Source organism: Erythrolamprus reginae, chromosome 7 (assembly GCF_031021105.1).
Source record: "Erythrolamprus reginae isolate rEryReg1 chromosome 7, rEryReg1.hap1, whole genome shotgun sequence".
Classification (NCBI taxonomy): Eukaryota; Metazoa; Chordata; class Lepidosauria; order Squamata; family Dipsadidae; genus Erythrolamprus; species Erythrolamprus reginae.
Window position 1 is genome coordinate 42,403,469 of NC_091956.1, and position 20,679 is coordinate 42,424,147.

Here is a 20,679-nt window from a genome sequence, read left to right on the forward strand (position 1 = left end):
AATGTACTATTAAGAGGGGGGGAAGAAGTCTGAAATTCGTATATGTTTATGTTTTGTTTTTAATTTTCTTTTGTTAACATCTGATTGGCTATACAAGATTTTCTTGGTTTATAGAAAAATGTATAAAGAAAGAAGGAAGCACTTTGGCATAATGGTTAATAAGTTAGAAATATAATTGGTGTACCTTTTGAAGGAACATTAAGGAGGGAATTTAATTAAAAGAAAATGTAAATTAGAAAAAAACTATTGCAACTTTTTTGATGATTGATATTAGTTACTAACAAAATACTACATTTTATTCATGGAAAATTAGATGGTACATTGTATTGTTTGAAGGTATGTTGAGAGAAAAATTTAAAAAAATTACCCCCCCCCAAAAGGTCCTTCCTTCCTCTTTCCTTCTTCCCTTCCTTCCTTCTTTGTTCCCTCCATTTCTCCTTCCTTCCTTCCCTCCCTCCTTCCTTCCTCTCCACTTCTCTCTCTCTCTTTTCCGTCTTTTCCCTTTCTCTCATTCTTTCCCTCTCCCAGGTACCTCTCCCTCTCTCTCCCCCTCTCTTATTTGTTTCCCCTCCACTTTTGCTCTCATTTCTCTCACTTTCATTTCTGTTTTTCTCTCTCTTTCCTCTCCTTTTTTCTCGTCATAATCCAGAAGCAGGCGCTGCAGGACCCCAGAGGGGGCAGTGGTGGCCGTTTCGTTTAATAATCTCACTCTGGTGCCCGACTCCTCTGCGCAGGCTTGGAAAAGTCTATGCAGGGGTGTTTTTGTCTGCGCGGTTGCACAGCCGCACGCCTTAGAGGGAACACAGGTCTGCTCTAGAAGATAGGCTCAAGATCCAGATGGATCTTGACAGACTTGAACACTGGGCCCTATTTAACACAATGAAATGTAGTGTAGAGAAAAGTAAAGTCTTATACTTGGGCAAGAAAAACCAAAAGTATATATTAGGTGAAACGAGGCTTAATAGCAATAAGTGTGAGAGGCATCTTGGAGTCTTTGTGGGCAACTAGCTAAATATGAACCAGCAGTGTGCAATGTGCAGTAGCAGCCAAAAAAAAGAATGCAATCCTAAACTGAATTAACAAAGATCAAGATCAAGTGAGGGATTAATACCACCCTATAAAGCCTTAGTAAGACCACACCTAGAGTACCACATCTAGTTTTGGTCACCACACTATAAAAAAGATGCTGAGACTCTACAAAAAGTGCAGAGAAGAGCAACCACAATGATTAGGGGACTGGAGACTAAAACATATCAAGAGCAGTTGCAGGAACTGGGCATGGTGAGTCTTATGAAGAGAAGGACCGGGGAGACATGATAGCAGTGTTTCAATATTTGAGGGCTACCACAGAGAGAAAGGGGTCAAGCTATTTTCTAAGGCATCTGAAGGCCAGACAAGGAATAATGGATGGAAACTGATCAAGGAGAGATTCAACCTAGAAATAAAGAGAAATTTTCTGACACTGAGAACAATCAACCAATGGAACAGCTTGCCTTCAGAAGTTGTGGGAGCTTCATCACTGGAGGCTTTCAAGAAGAGATTGGACTGCCATTTGTCATAAATAGTGTAGGGAAGTGATGGTGAACCTATGGCACAGGTGCCAAAGGTGGCATGCGGAGCCGTATCTGCTGGCACTCGAGCCATTGCCCTAGCTCATCTCTATCGTGCATGTGTGTGCCGGCCAGCTGATTTTTGTCTCACAGAGAGGCTCTGGGCGGATGTTTTTTGCTTTCAGAGAGGAAGCTTTTTTTCACCCTCTCCAGGCATTGAATTATGGGTGCAGGCACTCGCATATCCAGGATAGCACATGCCCACGCTCTTTTGGCACCCGAGGAAAAAAGGTTTGCCATCACTGGTGTAGGGTTTCCTGCTTGGGGAGGGCGTTGGACTAGATGACCCTTCCAACTCTGTTAATCCGTTAAATATCTATTAAAATAAACGAATGAGATGGGCAAATTTTCATTTTTTATGTAGTTGCATAATAATTATACACACTGATAGTTGCCCAGTAATTATGCACCAGTAGAGAAAAGCCAAAACTTCACTTTTACTTTCTTAAATATTCAGGTTTGAACTTTATTAACATTTTGGATTGACAGAGAGCACTGTAGTTTTTCAATAATAAAATTAATCCTCAAAAATACAACATGTCTAATAATTGTGCACACAGTGTAGTTCGAATATGGTATTAGTATGAAAATAGTATATCATGAGAAGAGGATTCTATTTATATGTACCAATATGTGTTGGTACATGATATGTACCCACAGTATCTTCACTTTTTCTTTAAAATGTACATATGCATTTAATTATATATGGATATTCTTTCAGGTATCTAGTATTTCTTTATTCCTGCTATCTAACACCATTTGGCAGGATCTCAAAAATAACCCTGTGTGGCTACCTCAAGTGTCTCCCATGTGTGTATGTATCAGGACTGTCACTGAAGTAAATTCGCCATTATCTTGAAAAAAAATACACAAGTACCCCTAGCAACCATTTTAATTTGCTTTAACTACTAAATATGAAGCTGATACAATTGTTCAATAGACATTTGGGAGAAATACCCACCCATAGTTATGTGCCCATGTTTTATTTATTTATTTATTTATTTATTTTTATTTTATTTTATTTTATTTATTTATTGTTAGAGCTGAAAGGGAATATGCAGGTCATCAAGTCCAACCCCCTGCCTGAGCAGGAATCCTAAAGCGCCCCAGCCAAGTGGCAGTCCAATCTCCTCTTGAAAGTGTCCAGAGTTGGGGAGTTCACAACCTCCGCAGGTAGGATGTTCCACTGGCTGATCGCTCTGACTGTAAGGAAGTGAGTATTTGTATTTGTATTTGTATTTATTAGATTTGTATGCCGCCCCTCTCCGAAGTGAGTGCTTCCTTACTTCTAGGTTGAATCTCTCCTTGGTTAGCTTCCAGCGATTGTTCCTCGTCCGGCCCTCTGGTGCTCTGGAGAATAGAGTGGCCCCATCCTCTCTGTGGCAACCCCTCATATAGTTGTATACAGCTATCATGTCCCCTCTGGCCCTCCTTTTCTCTAAGCTATCCATGCTCAGTTCCCACAATCTCTCTTCGTAAGTCTTGTTTCAAGTCCCCTAATCATTTTGGTGGCTCTTTTCTGCACCTTCTCCAGAGTTTCAATGTCTCTTTTGAAGTGTGGTGACCAGAACTGGATGCAGTACTTCAAATGTGGTCTGACCAGGGCGTAGTAGAGTGGTATTAATACAGTGGTACCTCATGATACGAACCCCTCGTCTTACGAACATTTCGTGATACGAACCCGGGGTTCATGATTTGTTTGCCTTGTCTTAAGAACCATTTTCACCTTACGAACCCGAGCCGGGGGCGTGGGCTCTCCTACTGCGCATGCGCTCTACCTTGTGCTCTCTTACTGCAGCAGGGATTTCCCTGCCTTGTGACTGTCATTTCCGGAATTTCCTCCCTGCCTCCCTCCTATTCCTCCTCCTGTATTCCGCCTCCCTCCCAGCTTTCGGGCAGCATTCGCCTTCCTCCGCCGCCATCGGCACCCAGCTCCTCCTTGTCTTCTCATTTCTTTACAAGTTGAAAGTCGGGCGGCGGCGCAGAGGCTGGGGGCGGTGAGGGTGTGTGGAAGAGGCACCTAAGGCAGAACTTTCAGCTTCTGGGTGGATGGGAGGAGTTAAGTGGCTGGGCTAGCAAAATCTCCGTGCTGCTTAATTTCTCCCAAAGCTGAAAGAAACGCTGGTAAATAAAAGCAGAACTTTCAGCTTCTGGGTGGTTGGGAGGAGTTAAGTGGCTGGGCTAGCAAAATCTCCGTGCTGCTTAATTTCTCCCAAAGCTGAAAGAAACGCTGGTAAATAAGAGCAGAACTTTCAGCTTCTGGGTGGATGGGAGGAGCTAAGTGGCTGGGCTGGTAAAATCTCCCTGCTGCTTAGTTTCTCCCAAAGCTGAAAGAAACGCTGGTAAATAAGAGCAGAACTTTCAGCTTCTGGGTGGATGGGAGGAGCTAAGTGGCTGGGCTGGTAAAATCTCCCTGCTGCTTAGTTTCTCCCAAAGCTGAAAGAAACGCTGGTAAATAAGAGCAGAACTTTCAGCTTCTGGGTGGATGGGAGGAGCTAAGTGGCTGGGCTGGTAAAATCTCCCTGCTGCTTAGTTTCTCCCAAAGCTGAAAGAAACGCTGGTAAATAAGAGCAGAACTTTCAGCTTCTGGGTGGATGGGAGGAGTTAAGTGGCTGGGCTGGTAAAATCTCCCTGCTGCTTAATTTCTCCCAAAGCTGAAAGAAACGCTGGTAAATAAAAGCAGAACTTTCAGCTTCTGGGTGGATGGGAGGAGTTAAGTGGCTGGGCTGGTAAAATCTCCCTGCTGCTTAGTTTCTCCCAAAGCTGAAAGAAACGCTGGTAAATAAAAGCAGAACTTTCAGCTTCTGGGTGGATGGGAGGAGCTAAGCGGCCGGAGGAATCAATGTAAAACGCCGCTGGGCTGTAGCTCCTCCCATCCACCCAGAAGCCGAAAGTTCTGCCTTTTGTTTACAAGCCTCCATGCGTTTCTTTTGGCTTTGGGCTGCTTGCTCTCCCGGAAAGACCCCAGCCCACACCTTCGGGAGCTTCCCAGCCGGGTCCCTTCCACGGGGCAGTGGCCACGGCTCCCCCCAGTTCTCCCGCTGACCCTTTTCACACACGCACACCATCCCCAGTCTCCGCGCGGCCGGCTGTCATCTTCTAAAGAAGCAAGAAGAGGAGGAGGAGCTGGGCGCCGGTGGTGGCGGAGGAAGGCACCCAGCTCCTCCTCCTCTTCTTGCTTCTTTAGAAGATGACAGCCGGCCGGCGGCGCGGAGAATGTGGCTTGGAGGCTGGGAGGGAGGCGGAATACAGGAGGAGGAGGAGGAGGGAGGCCAGGAGGGAGAGGGGGAAGGAGGGAGGGAGGAAATCAGAGAAGACGCACGTACAAACCGCCCGTGCGTTTCCCTCCCTTCCCTTCCAGTCATTGCAAGCCGGACAGTAACTGTTGACTTTTCCGTTAATCCACCCACGAGGCTCCCTCCGGGCAGCCTGCGCTGTCTCCCCCCGTCTCCCCCCCTCCACCCACACCCGAACAAAATCCGAATGCCGGCGGAAATGAGGCAAAAGGGGTGAATTTTGGGCTTGCACGGATTAATCGCTTTTCCATTGATTCCTATGGGAAACTTTGTTTCATGTTACGAACTTTTCACCTTACGAACCTCCTCCTTTCACCAATTAAGTTCGTATCATGAGGTATTACTGTACTTCCCTGGTCTTGGAGTGTATCCCCCTGTTGATGCAGCTTAGGATAGTGTTGGCTTTTTTGGCCACTGCTGCACATTGCTGGCTCATGTTTAGTTGATTATCCACCAAGACTCCAAAATCTCTTTCGCAGTCACTACTGCTAAGTGGGGTTTCTCCCAGGCTGTACGTGTGTCTAGGTTTTTTTTTACCAAGGTGAAGGACTTTGCTCTTGTCGACGTTGAACTTCAGGTTGTTAGTGTGGGCCCATAGTGTTAATCTCTCTAGATCTTTCTGTATTTTGAGCCTGTCTTCTAGGGTGTTGGCAACCCCTGCCAGCTTGGTGTTGTCTGCGAATTTGATTAGTTCCCCTTCTACTCCCTCGTCCAGGTCATTGATGAAAATTTTGAAGAGTACAGGGCCCAGGACGGAACCCTGTGGTACCCCACTGCCTACCTTCTTCCATGTGGATTTGGAACTGTTGAGGACAATTTGTTGCGTGCGGTTGGACAGCCAACTGTTTATCCATCTGCATGTGTTGTAACCTACCCCGTTTTTAAAAAAAATTGTGGATTAGGGGGTTGTGGTCAACTTTGTCAAAAGCTTTGCTGAAGTCCAAGTATATGAGGTCTACTGTGTTGTGTTGGTCCACTGATTTGGTTATGGTGTTGAAAAATGATATGAGGTTGGTTTGGCATGATTTGTTTCTGACAACCCCGTGCTGGCGGTTGGATATAATGTTGTTTTTTAATTATTTTCTCCAGTATTTTTCCAGGTGTAGAAGTCAGACTGATTGGTCTGTAGTTGCCTGCGTCAGACGTTTTACCTTTTTTGTGGAGCTTGTTTCCAGTCTTCCGGAAGGTCTCCAGTGGTTCAGGATTTTTGATAGATGAGAAGTGGTTCCGCAATGGTGTCTGCCAGTTCTTTTAGGACTCTGGGGTGAAGTCTGTCTGGCCCTGGTGATTTGCACTCGTTGAGCTCCCACAAGTAGTCCCTTATTGTGTTTTTGTCTATGTTGAGTTCGGTTCCGGGGCTATTTCTTGTAGACTTGCAGGTTGGTTGGTAGGTGGTCCCATTTTGTGTGAGCACTGATGCAAAATAGGTGTTGAGCAACTGTGCTTTGTCTCTGTTGTCTGTGATTTTATTACCGTCTTCATTTTTTAGTGTAATGACTGTTTCCTTGATTTTCTTCTTGTTAATATGCTGCAAGAATTTTTTTTTGTTGTCTTTGACTTTTGTTGCAAGGTATTGTTCGTGTTGGGCCTTTGCTGTTTTTGTTTTTGGTTTGCAGGTTTTGGCTGTTTGCTGATATTCTGCTTTGGTCATGAGTCCTGCTTTCTATTTTTTGTACGTATTTGGCTTTTTTTTTCTTTTATGTTGTCTGCGAGTTCTTTGTTTAGTCAAGCTGGTTTCATTTTGGTTTTCCTGTTTTTCTTTTTCATGGGGATTGTATTGTTTTGGGCATCTATGATACTATTTTTAGGGCCTCCCAGGCTTCCTGTGAGATTTTATCCTTTAGAAGTTCCTTCCAGGGTTTTTTCCATGTTCGCTCTGAGCTTGTTAAAGTCCGCTTTTCTGAAGTCTGGCACTCTAGTGGTGTTGGTTACAGCAGTTGGTGATTGTAATATGTTGAATTTGAGGATGACATGGTCACTCTCACCCAGTGTCCCTTCAATTCCCTCTTTTATGTTCATGAGACTTTCATGTTCAAAAAATATGAATCTTATGTGACAAAGAATAGGTAACTGTACCCAAAACTCACCTGGAGCAACCATGTTGACTTGAATGTTCTTCCTTGCTACTTCTTTAGCAAAAGAACGTGAAAATCCAACTAATCCTGCTTTGCTAGCACTATATGCACTTTGACCTGCATTGCCTTTTAAGCCAACAATGCTTCCTAAAATAAACATAAAAACAATAAAGCTTTTTAGAAGTTCAAAATTTGTAATTGTACATATTCAATTTACAATAACAATATTGAATGTTGATAGCTTTTAATTTTAAAAATTGCTCATTTAATTCAATTTGTTAGGACTTACAATGAAAATTCAAGCTGTCATTTGTATAAAATAACTTACATATTACCCAATGTCTACTGGAAGATTTAAAGCAATATGCCAACAGTAACTGTGGTGAATTAACAGTTGAATTAAATATATGTAATGATGTACTCTATAATTTTTGTTTTTATACATACTTGAAAAAATATAAAGCTATAAATTAAATAAATAAAATCAATCTGTACAGAAAAAATAAAATTATCTAAGTCTCTACTACATTTTAAAACTGAATAAAAAATATGCTTAGCCACAATCATTTTTAAAAGCAACAACAATATAAATAATATTTTCTGTGCTAAAGTGGGAGATATTATGGAACTGTTATAATGTTTGGAATTACCGGTATTTGATTCTAAAAGAATAAAAGGAAAAGCACTATTTTGTTTTGAAACATTGAAAGGGAAGAGAAAGCCTTTCTCTGGTGGAAGGCTCACCCCCAAAATGCCAAAAGTAGAGCATTAAATTATCATTTATTTTCAAAACCAACAGTCTGCAGTTGAGTCCTAGGTCTCTTGCATCCAGAAAAACCATGAGGTGACAAAGTTTGCAACTAGTAAGGAAAGGAAATAAAGACAGAAACGTAGTGTAACATCCTAAATGAATTAATTAACCTATTCCAACATGCAGGACATAGAAATGAATTGGTGTACATGAGTTGGTTGTTATTCTAATAATTTGACATACTACAATGGGACCATCCTTGACAGTCTTATAGTTTCTTAGTGCATTAAAGTAGAAAGAAGACAGTCATTCTTAACATGTGTCAAATATATCAGTTAAACTAGACTTATAATAAATGTGACAGAAACAAAAATTTCATTCATTCTTTTCATCCATCAATATTTGTGCCGTGCTTTTCCATTTTCAGTTCCTCATTTATATCATAAAGCTAACATTTAAATGTAACCTATATGTAACTTAAAGAAAATATTGGAATGTGAGCTTCTTATATAATTATTGTTGTAAGCATTGTTGCAGAAGCTTCCTTCCCTCATTTTTTAAAACCAGAAAGAATTTAAAAGGCTTATTAATATAATTGTTTATTAGAGCTGATATGCCCCTCCATCTTAAAAAAAAATCTCTTAGTTAAGATACGTAGTAGAAAAATAAATAATAAAAGGAAACTTATAACTTGATTTCTGAAAAAAAAAATTCAGAAGGGAGTTCGTCAAGGCTGTCCTATGTCCCCGCTTCTATTCATAACTGCACAGGAAATTCTTTTAAATAAAATTTGCAATAATACACAGATAAAAAGTATTAAAATCAAGGACCAAGAATATAAAATACAAGCTTACACAGATGAATATGCGATAAAAAATACCCTAAACCAACACTTCATTTGATGACCCATATAATCACTGCAATGAGATTAACATATGCCCAAAATTGGAAAAATCAAGACACTCTTTCAGAAAAGCAAATAATAGAGAAAATATACAGATATGCTTATAGTTCATTGTAAGGTGCGCAGTGCGCTGGAGCGCAGGCAAATCCTAACGACAGCCGAGAGTTTTCCAAGCTGGGGCGGAGCCGGCGCAGTTTCTCCCAAACCGACAGTTGATCCGCCACTCCCAAGCTGTCGGTGGGGGAGAAAGCCCCAGCTTCCTTGGCTCTCCTCCCATGCCCTTCCGCTTCCCCTCATGATAGACACCCGCGCTGCGTCGGAGGAGGCGTTGGCCTCCTCCCCAGCCGCCGTGCTGGGAGCTGTCTCCTGGAGCCGGAGGCGACGGGCCCGGGATTGGCTACTCTGCCCTGAACTCTGCCTCCTCCCCCGCCGCCATGCAAAGCATCAAGGCTTCTGAGGTGAGCTGCGTGGCGGCGGCGAGAGGCAGAGCCAAGGGGAGGGCACCCCAGCCAGCAAAGCCGGCTTTCTGGGAAAGCAGCACGCTTTTCAAACGTGTTGCTTTCCTGTACCTTTTTCTGGGCGGGGGGGGGCTCGGAAGGTGGCCGCCTCCTTCCCCCTGCCCAGGAAAGAGGTGCAGGAAAGCAGCACATTTGAAAAGCGCGCTGCTTTCCTGCAAAGCCGGCTTTGCTGGCCGGCGAAGGGCTTACTCTGGGGGGAGAATCACTAACCCCCTCAGAGAGGGTTCGCAACTTGGGCGTCCTCCTCGATCCACAGCTCACATTAGAGAAACATCTTTCAGCTGTGGCGAGGGGGGCGTTCGCTCAGGTTCGCCTTGTGCACCAGTTGTGACCCTACTTGGACCGGGAGTCACTGCTCACAGTCACTCATGCCCTCATCACCTCGAGGCTCGACTACTGTAACGCTCTCTACATGGGGCTACCTTTGAAAAATGTTCGGAAACTTCAGATCGTGCAGAATGCAGCTGCGAGAGCAGTCATGGGCTTTCCCAAATATGCCCATGTTACACCAACATTCCGTAGTCTGCATTGGTTGCCGATCAGTTTCCGGTCACAATTCAAAGTGTCCGGTCACAATTCAAAGCCTTCATGGCACCGGACCAGATTATCTCAGGGACCGCCTTCTGCCGCACAAATCCCAGCAACCAGTTAGGTCCCACAGAGTGGATCTTCTCCGGGTTCTGTCAACTAAACAATGTCGCTTGGTGGGATCCAGGGGAAGAGCCTTCTCTGTGGTGGCCCCGGCCCTCTGGAACCAACTCCCCCCCAGAGATTAGAATTGCCCCCACCCTCCTTGCCTTTCATAAGCTACTTAAAACCCACCTCTCCCGTCAGGCATGGGGGAATTGAGATCCTCTTTCCCCCTAGGCCTTTACAATTGTATGCATGGTATGTATGTATGTATGTATGTTTGGTTTCTATATTAATGGGTTTTTAATCATTTTTAGTATTAGATTACTATTGTACACTGTTTTATTGTTGCTGTTAGCCGCCCCGAGTCCTCGGAGAGGGGTGGCATACAAATCCAATAAATAAATAAATAAATAAAATAAAGCCGGCTGCTCGCCGGAGAAGTGGAGAGAAAGAAGGGAAAGAGAGGGAGGGAAAGAGAAGTGGAGAGGAAGGAAGGAGGGAGGGGAGGGAGGGAAGGAAGTAAGAGAGAGAAAAGAGAGAGAGAGAGAAAGCAAGAGAGAGAGAGAAGTAAGCCCCTTACCATGGGGCCCCCCCGAATGCGCCGGCCCCGCCGCCAGCCCGATGTCTGTCCGTGGCGGGGGCCAAATCCGCTGGCCCTGCCGCCAGCTCGATGTCTGTCCGCAGGGCCGCCGATAGGGGGGTACTACTGGTAGTGGTGTACCGGGCCCGGCCATGAGGGGGGCCCGGTTTTGCCCGCCATCGCACATGCGCAGTACCGGCCCTCTCTTGCCTGCCTCACCAACGAAAAAGGCGGGCCCTCTGGCCCTCGCGAGGCAGGACTCGAAGAAGCCCCGACGGAGCCTTTGGCAGCGCGGTCCTCCAGTCCCAGAGTAAAGCGTGCGGCGAAGGTAGGAGCCCCTTCAGGGTGGCGGTTGCAACTTGCGCTTGTGTTAAATTTTGTTTCTTTCCTAAGCAGCCTTCTGTGTAAAAAAATCCATTTGGGAACGAGTCGTTCCCAAATGGATTTTTTTACACAGAAGGCTGCTTAGGAAAGAAACAAAATTTAACACAAGCGCAAGTTGTAGGCTTCCCACGCGTGCGCCAGCGTCCCCCAAAAGGCCGCCCCGCGCACCCTTTTCCAAGGGCGCACACGAAGTCGCGGCCGCCCCCCTGCGCCTCTAGCCCCCTCGCGCCCCCGTGGCTACTCGCCGCTGCCCTCGCCCGCCCGTCCGCTCCGCCTCTCTTCCCTGCAGGCATTCTCACAGCGGGGGCCACCGCGCTCTCTCCATCTCCCTGCTAGCCTGCCCGGAGCATTCAAAGTAAGAGCGAAGGTTTTTCTTACTTTGAATTTTCCGGGTTGGGCTGGCAGCAGGGGGGTGGACAGAGCGCGCGTCAGCCCACGCGCCTGACATTCCAGGCGCCGTCCCCTGACCCCGGTTTCCTGGATTCCTGGTGGCGCCAACCGAGCCCTGACCAGCGGGCTCCCGACCGAGCCCTGCAGCAGGAACGAAGCGAGTGGGGGCTCCCCGCCCGGCTGCGGCTCTTGTAACTCGGCCCGGGATGGGTGTGACTCTACGGGCTGCCCTCGTCGGGGAAAGGGAGCGGAGGGGTGGCGGCGACCGAGCCCTGACCAGCAGGCTCCCGACCGAGCACTGCCGCGGGAACGAAGTGAGTGGGGCGCTCCCCGCCCGGCTGCGGCTCTTGTAACTCGGCCCGGGATGGGTGTGACTCTACGGGCTGCCCTCGTCGGGGAAAGGGAGGGGAGGGGAGGGGAAGAGAGGACCAGGAGGACACAGAAGGGAAGGAAGGAAGGAAAAATAGGGAGGGAAGGAAGGGAAAGACGGAGGGGAAGGAAGGGGAAGAGGGAGGAGAAGGAAACAGGAAGAAGAGATAGGTTGGTTGGTTGGAATGAAGGAAGAAGGGAAAGAAGGAGAAAGGGGAAGGGAAGGAAGGAAAGGAAAAGAGGGAGGGGGAAAGGAAGGAAGGAGAGATAGGTTGATTGTAATTGAAAATTACAATTGAAAGTAATTGAAAATTACTTTCGCCAGCCTCCGGAGAATGAGAGAGAGTGAGAGCGATGACAGAACAAGATAGAGAGAAAGAGAGAGAGAGAGAGATATAGGGGGAGAGAGATAGCAAGAGAAAGAGAACGAGAGAGAGAAAGAGTGTGAGAGAGAAAGCAAGACAGAGAGAGAGAAAGAAAACAAGAGAGGGAAAGTGAGAAAAAGAGAGAGAGAGAAAGAGGGGGAGAGATAGAGAAAGAGAGAGAAAGAAAAGAGAGAGAGATCAGAGAGGAAGGAAGAGTGAGAGAGAGGAAGAAAGCAAGATAGAGAAAGAGAGAGAGAAAGTAAGAGATGAGAGAGGAAGGAAGAGAGAGAGAGGAAGAAAGCAAGAGAGAGAGAGAGAGAAAGAGAGAGAGAGAGATGAGAGAGGAAGGAAGAGAGTGAGAGAGGAAGAAAGCAAGAGAGAGAGAGAGAGAGAAAGAAAGAAAGAAAGAGAGGGGAAGAAAGCAAGAGAGAGAAAGAAAGAAAGAGAGAGATAGAAAGAGAGAGAGAGAAATGAGAGAGGAAGGAAGAGAGTGAGAGAGAGGAAGAAAGCAAGATAGAGAAAGAGAGAGAGAGAAGGAAAGAAAGACATGAGAGAGGAAGGAAGAGAGGAAGAGAGGAAGAAAGCAAGATAGAGAATGAAAGAGATGAGAGAGGGAGTGAGAGAAAGAGAAAGAAAGCAAGAGAGAGAAAGAGAAAGAAAGAAAGAGATGAGAGAGGAAGGGAGTGAAAGAGAGGAAGAAAGAGAGATAGAGAAGAGTGGAAGGAAGAGAGAGAGAAATGATAGAAAAAAGGGGAGAAAAAAGAGAAATGAGAAAATGATTTAGGCAGAGAATGACAGAAAAGAGAGAGAAACAGAGAGAGAAGTGATTCTTGATTTAAAGCATATGGTAAAAGCACTTAAATAATAACAGAGAAAAAAACCCAGCCCTCATCTGTTTTTATTAATAGTTTTGCTGGTTGTTTTAGTTTTAATAGTAATGGATTTTGGTTTTAAAAAATTATTATTGACAAAATTGAACGGGTCCAAAGACGGGCTACAAGAATGGTGGAAGGTCTTAAGCATAAAACGTATCAGGAAAGACTTCATGAACTCAATCTGTATAGTCTGGAGGACAGAAGGAAAAGGGGGGACATGATCGAAACATTTAAATATGTTAAAGGGTTAAATAAGGTCCAGGAGAGAAGTGTTTTTAATAGGAAAGTGAACACAAGGACAAGGGGACACAATCTGAAGTTAGTTGGGGGAAAGATCAAAAGCAACCTGAGAAAACATTATTTCACTGAAAGAGTAGTAGATGCTTGGAACAAACTTCCAACAGACGTGGTTGGTAAATCCACAGTATCTGAATTTAAACATGCCTGGGATAAACATATATCCATTGTAAGATAAAATACAGGAAATAGTATAAGGGCAGACTAGATGGACCATGAGGTCTTTTTCTGCCATCAGTCTTCTATGTTTCTATTAATTTCTTTTAATAAAAAAGAAGGGATTTATTTATTTATTTATTTATTTATTTATTATTTCTATGCCGCCCAGTCCCAAGTTTTTCCTTATTTCCAGATTGCATTTCTTCTTGGTGAGGTTCCACCCATTGCTTCTTGTACTACCTTCAGGTGGCATGGAGAATAAATAGATGCCATCTGCTCTGTGGCAGCCCTTTAAGGATTGGGAAACTACTATTATATTCCCCCTCAGTTTTCTATTTATTGAGTTAAACATACTCATTCTCTTAGCCCTTGTTCATAGGATTTAGCCTCTAGGTCAGGGGTGTCAAACTCAATTTCATTGAGGGCCACATCAGGGCTGTGTTTGACCTCAGAGGGCCGGGGGAGGGCTTGCCCAGGGTGTGTGGCCATGGTGGGCATGGCACCGGATTTGGGGGGCAATAGTTTTAAAATGGCTGGGGGGGGGCAGACACTTAGGCTGTATGGGCCCCCAAAATTCCTGATTGTGGCCCTGTCTGTCCGTGGATGGGGGGAGGTGAATCTGCTGGCCCCGCCGCCAGCCCGATGTCTATCCGTGGACGGGGGGTGCAAATCCGCCGGACCCGCTGCCAGCCCGATGTCTGTCCGAGGGGGGCGAATCTGCCGCCAGCCCATTGTCTGTCCGTGGAGGGGTGTGTGTGAATCCACCGGCCCCGCCGCCTGCCCGATATCTGTCCGTGGAGGAGGGGGTGTGAATCTGCCGGCCCCGGCGCCAGCCTGATGTCTGTCCGTGGGGGGGGGCGAATCTGCCGGCTCCACCGCCAGCCCGGTGTCCGTCCATGGCGGGGCGAATCTGCCAGCCCCGCCAGCCCAATGAGAAAGAGGGAATGAAGGAGGGAAAGAAAGAAAGAGAGTTATAAAGGATAGAGAGAAAGAGGGAGGGAGAGAAAGGAAAGAGAGAGAAAAGGAGGGAGAGTAAGAGGGAATGAAGGAGGAAGAGAAACAAAGAAATAGAGAGATAAAGGATAGAGAGAAAGAGGGAGGGAGAGAAAGGGAGGGAGGGAAAGAGAAAGAGGGAATGAAGGAGGGAGAGAAAGAAAGAGAGAGATATATAGGATAGAAAGAGGGAGGGAGAGAAAGGGAGGGAGGGAATGAGAAAGAGGGAATGAAGGAGGGAGAGAAAGAAAGAGAGAGAGAGATAAAGGATAGAGAGAAAGAGGGAGGGAGAGAAACAAAAGAGACAGAAAAGGAGGGAGAGAAAGAGGGAATGAAGGAGGAAGAGAAACAGAGTGAGAATAAAGGATAGAGAGAAAGAGGGATGGAGAGAAAGGGAGGGAGGGAAAGAGAAAGAGGGAATGAAGGTGGGAGAGAAAGAGAGAGATATAAAGGATAGAGAGAAAGAGGGAGGGAGAGAAAGGAAAGAGAGAGAAAAGGAGGGAGAGAAAGAGGAAAGGGAAGGAGGAAGAGAAACAAAGAAAGAGTGAGATATATAAAGGATAGAAAGAGGGAGGGAGAGAAAGGGAGGGGGGAACGAGAAAGATGGAATGAAGGAGGGAGAGAAAGAAAGAGAGACATATAAAGGATAGAGAGAAAGGGGGACGGAGAGAAAGGAAAGAGAGAAAAGGAGGGAGATAGAGGGAATGAAGGAGGAAGAGAAACAAAGAAAGAGTGAGAGATATAAAGGAGAGAAAGAGGGAGGGAGAGAAAGGGAGGGAGGGAAAGAGAAAGAGGGAATGAAGGAGGGAAAGAAAGAAAGAAAGAAAGAAAGAGAGAGAGAGATATATAAAGGATAGAGAGAAAGAGGGAGGGAGAGAAAGGAAAGGGAGAGAAAAGGAGAGAGAGAAAGAGGGAATGAAGGAGGAAGAGAAACAAAGAGTGAGAGAGATAAAGGAGAGAGAGAAAGAGGGAGGGAAGGGAGGGAGGGAAAGAGAAAGAGGGAATGAAGGAGGGAGAGAAAGAAAGAGAGAGATATAAGGGATAAAGAGAAAGAGGGAGGGAGAGAAAGGAAAGAGAGAGAAAATGAGGGAGAGAAAGATGGAATGAAGGAGGGAGAGAAAGAAAGAAGGAGAGATAGAAAGGATATAGAGAAAGAGGGAGGGAGAGAAAAGGAGGGAGAAAAAGAGGGAATGACAGAGGGAGAAAGAAAGAGTGAGAGATATAAAGGATAGGGAGAAAGGGAGGGAGAGAAAGGAAAGAGAAAGGGAGGGAGAGAAAGGAAAGAGATGAGAGAGGAAGGAGGAGAGAGAAAGGAGGGGGAGCGAATTATGGATGTCAGAACTCGCGTACGTGTGATATTTATGTATGTATGTATGTATGTATGTATGTATGTATGTATGTATGTATGTATTTAGTTATTTAGTTATTTATTTATTTATACTTCTATGCCGCCCAGTCCCAAAGGGATTGCCGCTCAGACACTATACCTTTCCGCCCACACTGGAAAAAAATTAGAAAGAACACTGGATGTGCGAAGATGGACCAAATGACAAGAGACGTTAGGGGCACGAACGTTGATGAAACATACAAACCATGGGATAAATGGTACGACTAGATGCAGAATAGAATAACCCAAAGAAATGTTAAAAGACCTATACAAACTCAAGATAACAACAAAATAATATTTATGTTTAGTAAGATAGTAGTTACCGTATATACCCGAGTATAAGTCGACCCGATTATAAGCCGAGACAGCTACTTTTGCCACAAAAACTGGGAAAACTTATTGACTCGAGTATAAGTCCAGGGTGGAAAATACAGTGGCTACTGGTAACTTATAAAAATGGAATATTCTTGTATTGTAGCTTCTTAAAATTGTTTTTGTAGGAGAATAAAAAAAAACATATGAGGAACGGTTGCAGGAACTGGGTATATCTAGTTTAATGGAAAAAAAGACCAGGGGAGACATGATAGCATTCTTCCAATATCTCAGAGTTTGGCCCAAAGAAGAGAGAGTCAATCTATTCTCCAAAGCACCTGAGGGCAGAACAAGAAGCAATGGGTAGAAACTAAACAAGGAGAGAAGCAACTTAGAACTAAGGAGAAAATTCCTGACAGTTGGAACAATGAATCTGTGGAACAGCCTGCCACCAAAAGTTGTGAATGCTCCAACACTGGAAGTTTTTAAGAAGATGTTGGATACCCATTTGTCTGAAGTAGTGTAGGGTTTCCTGCCTAGGCAAGAGGTTAGACTAGAAGACCTCCAAGGTCCCTTCCAACCCTGTTGTAATTATTATATTATGTAACTTTTTTCCTCCCAAAATGTTTTTTATTTCTTGCATCTTTCTTCCTCCTCTTCCAATATCTTTCTTTTTTTTAAATTCTAAAAACCTCTTAAAATATATTTAGGAATGTTATCTTAATCTTAAAACCTGTTATCTTAATCTTCATTGCAATATCATTATAATTTTCTTAATTATTGGGATTTCATATATTCTTTCAAAACAATTGCTTAAATCAAACTAAATCAAATTAAATATGATAAATATTCAGATTTTCCATTTAAAATGTATTTCATAAGTTAAAATCATTATTACTATCTCAATAGATCAGTAAATAACAATTGGGGGTTACTCATAGATTACAATTACTCAATCATTAATTGTAAAATCTTTCTTCTACATGATATTTATCTTGCATAAGGAGTAATCATACTCTTTTAAAAAGGTAAATCTATTCATATTAATTATGTAGAACAAATGATTAATGACAAAATTCACACTATTATATTATCCTAACCTTTGTATTGTTTTAAACAAGTCAGCATTAACAATCCTCTTGGGAAGGATAAGTATAGTTGGAAGAAAAAGTTTAATTACACAGAGTTATCCCCAATTTGAGCAACATTTTCTTACAAAACAACCCATCCTGTTAATCAAATTTAAATGGGTAACTTACATTTTACTTGTACATTTTATTTACTTGTAAAATATTGTTGCTGGCTTGATCAGAAGAGAAAGCCATGGTTCCTTGTTCTGAAAGTCTTTTCAACCTTCCCACTCCTTCCCCCAGTGTTTCCTGTAGAGGAGGAGCTGTGATTGGTACAGACTGCTGCCAATCAGATAGCTCTCTCAGTGCCTCCTTTCTGTGCAGAGAAGGAGCTGTGATTGGTTCAGCTTGCTGCCAATCAGGCAGCTGAGGGGTACCAAGAGCAGAAAGAAAAAAAACCCTCCTGTTGCCAGCCATGAGGTTTCTTTCCTCCCTGCCTTTCACATTGGAACTGTGGAGCTTTGGGACAGTTTTCAGGTCAGTGAAAGTCAGTGACTCTAGTACAAGTCGAGGTTGGATTTTTCAGCACATTTTTTGTGCTGAAAATATCAACTTATACGCAAGTACAGTGGAACCTCAAGATACGAACTTAATTGGTTCCAGGGGGAGGTTCGTAAGACGAAAGGTTCGTAAGACGAAACATTGTTTCCCATAGGAAACAATGTAAAGTCAATTAATCCGTGCAACAAAAAAAAAAACCCCGCAAAAAAACGCTGCCGCCCGGCTGTCACCTTTTAAAACAGCCGGGCGGCTTCCCTCTCTCTCTCTCTCCTTCCTCCCTCCTCCTCCTCTTCCTCCTCCTCCTCTTCCTCCTCCTCCCGTATTCCGCCTCCCTCCCAGCCCGCTAGGCAAGCCAGTGGTTCCCGTCACGGAGCACAGCCATGTGGGCTCCGCTCTGTTCCCTGCCGGCCCGATTGAGGGGCCCGCGGTCTCCGCCAGGGACAGCTTCCTGGCTTTCGTTCTTGTTGGATTCGCGAGCTTTCATGCCCAGGAAGCTCTCCGAAGTGAGGAGAACCGCCGCTGTCGCCGCTCGGCCGCGCCTCCTCGCCCGCTGCCCGCCCAGGATGCAGACCTGCTGCCTCGCCCTGCGCCTGCCGCCGGCCCGATCCTGCGTCTCTTGCTTCTGGGCTGGCTCCATTCTGTTCCCTGCCGGCCCGATTGAGGGGCCGGCGGGAGGAAAGCGAATGCCTCTCTTCGTTGCGCTGCCTGGCTGGCAGCGGAAGATGTAACCGAGCCCACGGGGCCGGGCTCCGTGGCCGGCAGGGAACAGAACGGAGCCTTCCACGGCAGCTGCCTGCTGGGCTGGTAAGAGGGGGAGCCGAGCCCAGGCAGCGGAAGATGTAACCGAGCCCACGGGGCCAGCTCCGGCTTCGGACGATGGGTGGGAGGAGTGACGCAGAAACCGGTGGCTGTGGCAGCTCGTCCCACCCATCGCCCATATCCAGCAGAAGCAGCAGGATTCAAAAGTGCTGGGGTGGGGGGGCTGTCGGGACACCCCCCCACCCCAGCACTTTGAATCCCGCCGGCCAAGAGCACTCGGGCAGCAGCTTCTGCCAGGATTCAAAGTGCTCCGCCCCCCTCCCAGCCTCCGGGCCACCGCTCGGGTGTCATTTTGTGGAGAAGCGAGAAGCGGAGGAAGAGCTGGATGCTGGAGGTGGCGGAGGCTTCTCGCTTCTCTACAAAATGACAGGGAGGAGGAGGGAGGCAGCTTTTACATTGATCCCTTTCTCTGGCCACTTAGCTCCTCCACCGAAAGAAAAGCGTGGACGCTGCCTCCCTCCTCCTCCCGTATTCCGCCTCCCTCCCAGCCTCCGGGTGTGGCGGCAACAGCAGCAGTGCTGCTGCTCACTTCACCCAGTCCTCTCCTGCCTCCGGCGCCGATGTTCCCCGCTGCATCAGGCACCGCCAGCCATGAGTCGGACACACCCTTGCCGCCGCGCCCAGCCGCTGCCCGCCCTGTCCTAGCCAGAGGTTTCTTTCCTCCCTGCCTTTCACATTGGAACTGTGGAGCTTTGGGACAGTTTTCAGGTCAGTGAAAGTCAGTGACTCTAGTACAAGTCGAGGTTGGATTTTTCAGCACATTTCAGCATAATGTGCCTTCCCGCCTGCTGCTGATTCCACAGTCGCACCTGCTTGCTTGGACAGCCATCCTAGTGGTTGCAGTGGGGTGCAGAGCCGCACAGTGTGCCAGCTAAGGGAAAGGACGGCAAATGTACAGTCCCAACCTATGGAGACTCCTGGATTCCTTCCCCAATCTTGCGTGGCCCCTACAGATGCCCCCATGCAAGTGAGGTTGAGCTGGCCATCCACCCCCTGGGCCAAGCCTAGTCAGCTGTGATCACCCTGGCCATGCCCCCCTCTCTCACCCCTGCCCTCAAGAACAGCATTTTATGAAATCGAATTTGACACCCCTCTTTTAAAAGAATGCAAAAGACCAGCTGTTTACAAGGAATATAAATCCTTCCATTCCCCACTATTCTATCAGAGCTGAAGAAGTTTCTTGGATGAGAAGCGAAATGTCTCCTAAAGAAAAAACAAGGCATTCCAGTTGTTTCCTGAAAAAGGACAACCATGAATAATAATAATTAAATAATAATAATAATTGATTAGATTTGTATGCCGCCCCTCTCCGAAGACTCGGGGCGGCTCACAACAACGATAAAAACAATATTATACAGGCACAAATCTAATATTAAAAAAAACTAAAAACCCTATCATAATTAAAAACCAAACAGCACATACATACCAAACATAAATTATAATAAGCCTGGGGGAAAGGTGTCTCAAATCCCCCATGCCTGGCGGTATAGGTGGGTCTTAAGTAGTTTACGGAAGACAAGGAGGGTGGGAGCAGTTCTAATCTCCGGGGGGAGTTGATTCCAGAGGGCCAGGGCCGCCACAGAGAAGGCTCTTCCCCTGGGGCCCACCAGACGACATTGTTTAGTCGACGGGACCCGGAGAAGGCCAACTCTGTGGGACCTTATCGGCCGCTGGGATTCGTGCGGTAGCAGGCGGTTCCAGAGGTATTCTGGTCCAATGCCATGTAGGGCTTTAAAGGTCATGACCAACACTTTGAATTGTGACCGGAAACTGATCGGCAGCCAATGCAGGCCACGGAGTGTTGTAGATACGTGGGCGAATCTGGGAAGCCCCACGATGGCTCTCGCGGCTGCGTTCTGCACGATCTGGAGTTTCCGAACACTTTTCAAAGGTAGCCCCATGTAGAGAGTGTTGCAGTAATCGAACCTCGAGGTGATAAGGGCATGAGTGACTGTGAGCAACGACTCCCTGTCCAAATAGGGCCGCAACTGGTGCACTAGGCGAACCTGGACAAACGCCCTCCTCGCCACAGCCAAAAGATGATGTTCCAATGTCAGCTGTGGATTGAGGAGGATTCCCAAGTTGCGCACCCTCTCTGCGGGGGTCAATAGTTCCCCCCCCCAGGGTAATGGACGGACAGATGGAATTGTCCTTGGGAGGCAATACCCACAGCCACTCCGTCTTGTCTGGATTGAGTTTGAGTTTGTTGACACCCATCCAGTCCCCAACAGCCTCCAGGCACCGGCACATCACTTCCACTGCTTTGTTGACTAGACATGGAGTGGAGATGTACAACTGAGTATCATCCGCATATTGATGATACCTCACCCC

At 46.1% G+C, this 20,679-nt stretch overlaps 1 protein-coding gene across 2 annotated transcripts in view; it reads right to left on the reverse strand.

Annotated features, from left to right (window-relative positions):
* CBR4 (carbonyl reductase 4) overlaps positions 1–20,679 on the reverse strand; it is a 101,352-nt gene that overhangs the window by 33,274 nt on the left and 47,399 nt on the right. For both annotated transcript variants that reach the window (XM_070757402.1, XM_070757401.1), the window contains exon 5: positions 6,994–7,128. In XM_070757402.1, the coding sequence (XP_070613503.1) occupies positions 6,994–7,128 (135 nt within the window). The remainder of the gene's footprint in view (positions 1–6,993; positions 7,129–20,679) is intronic.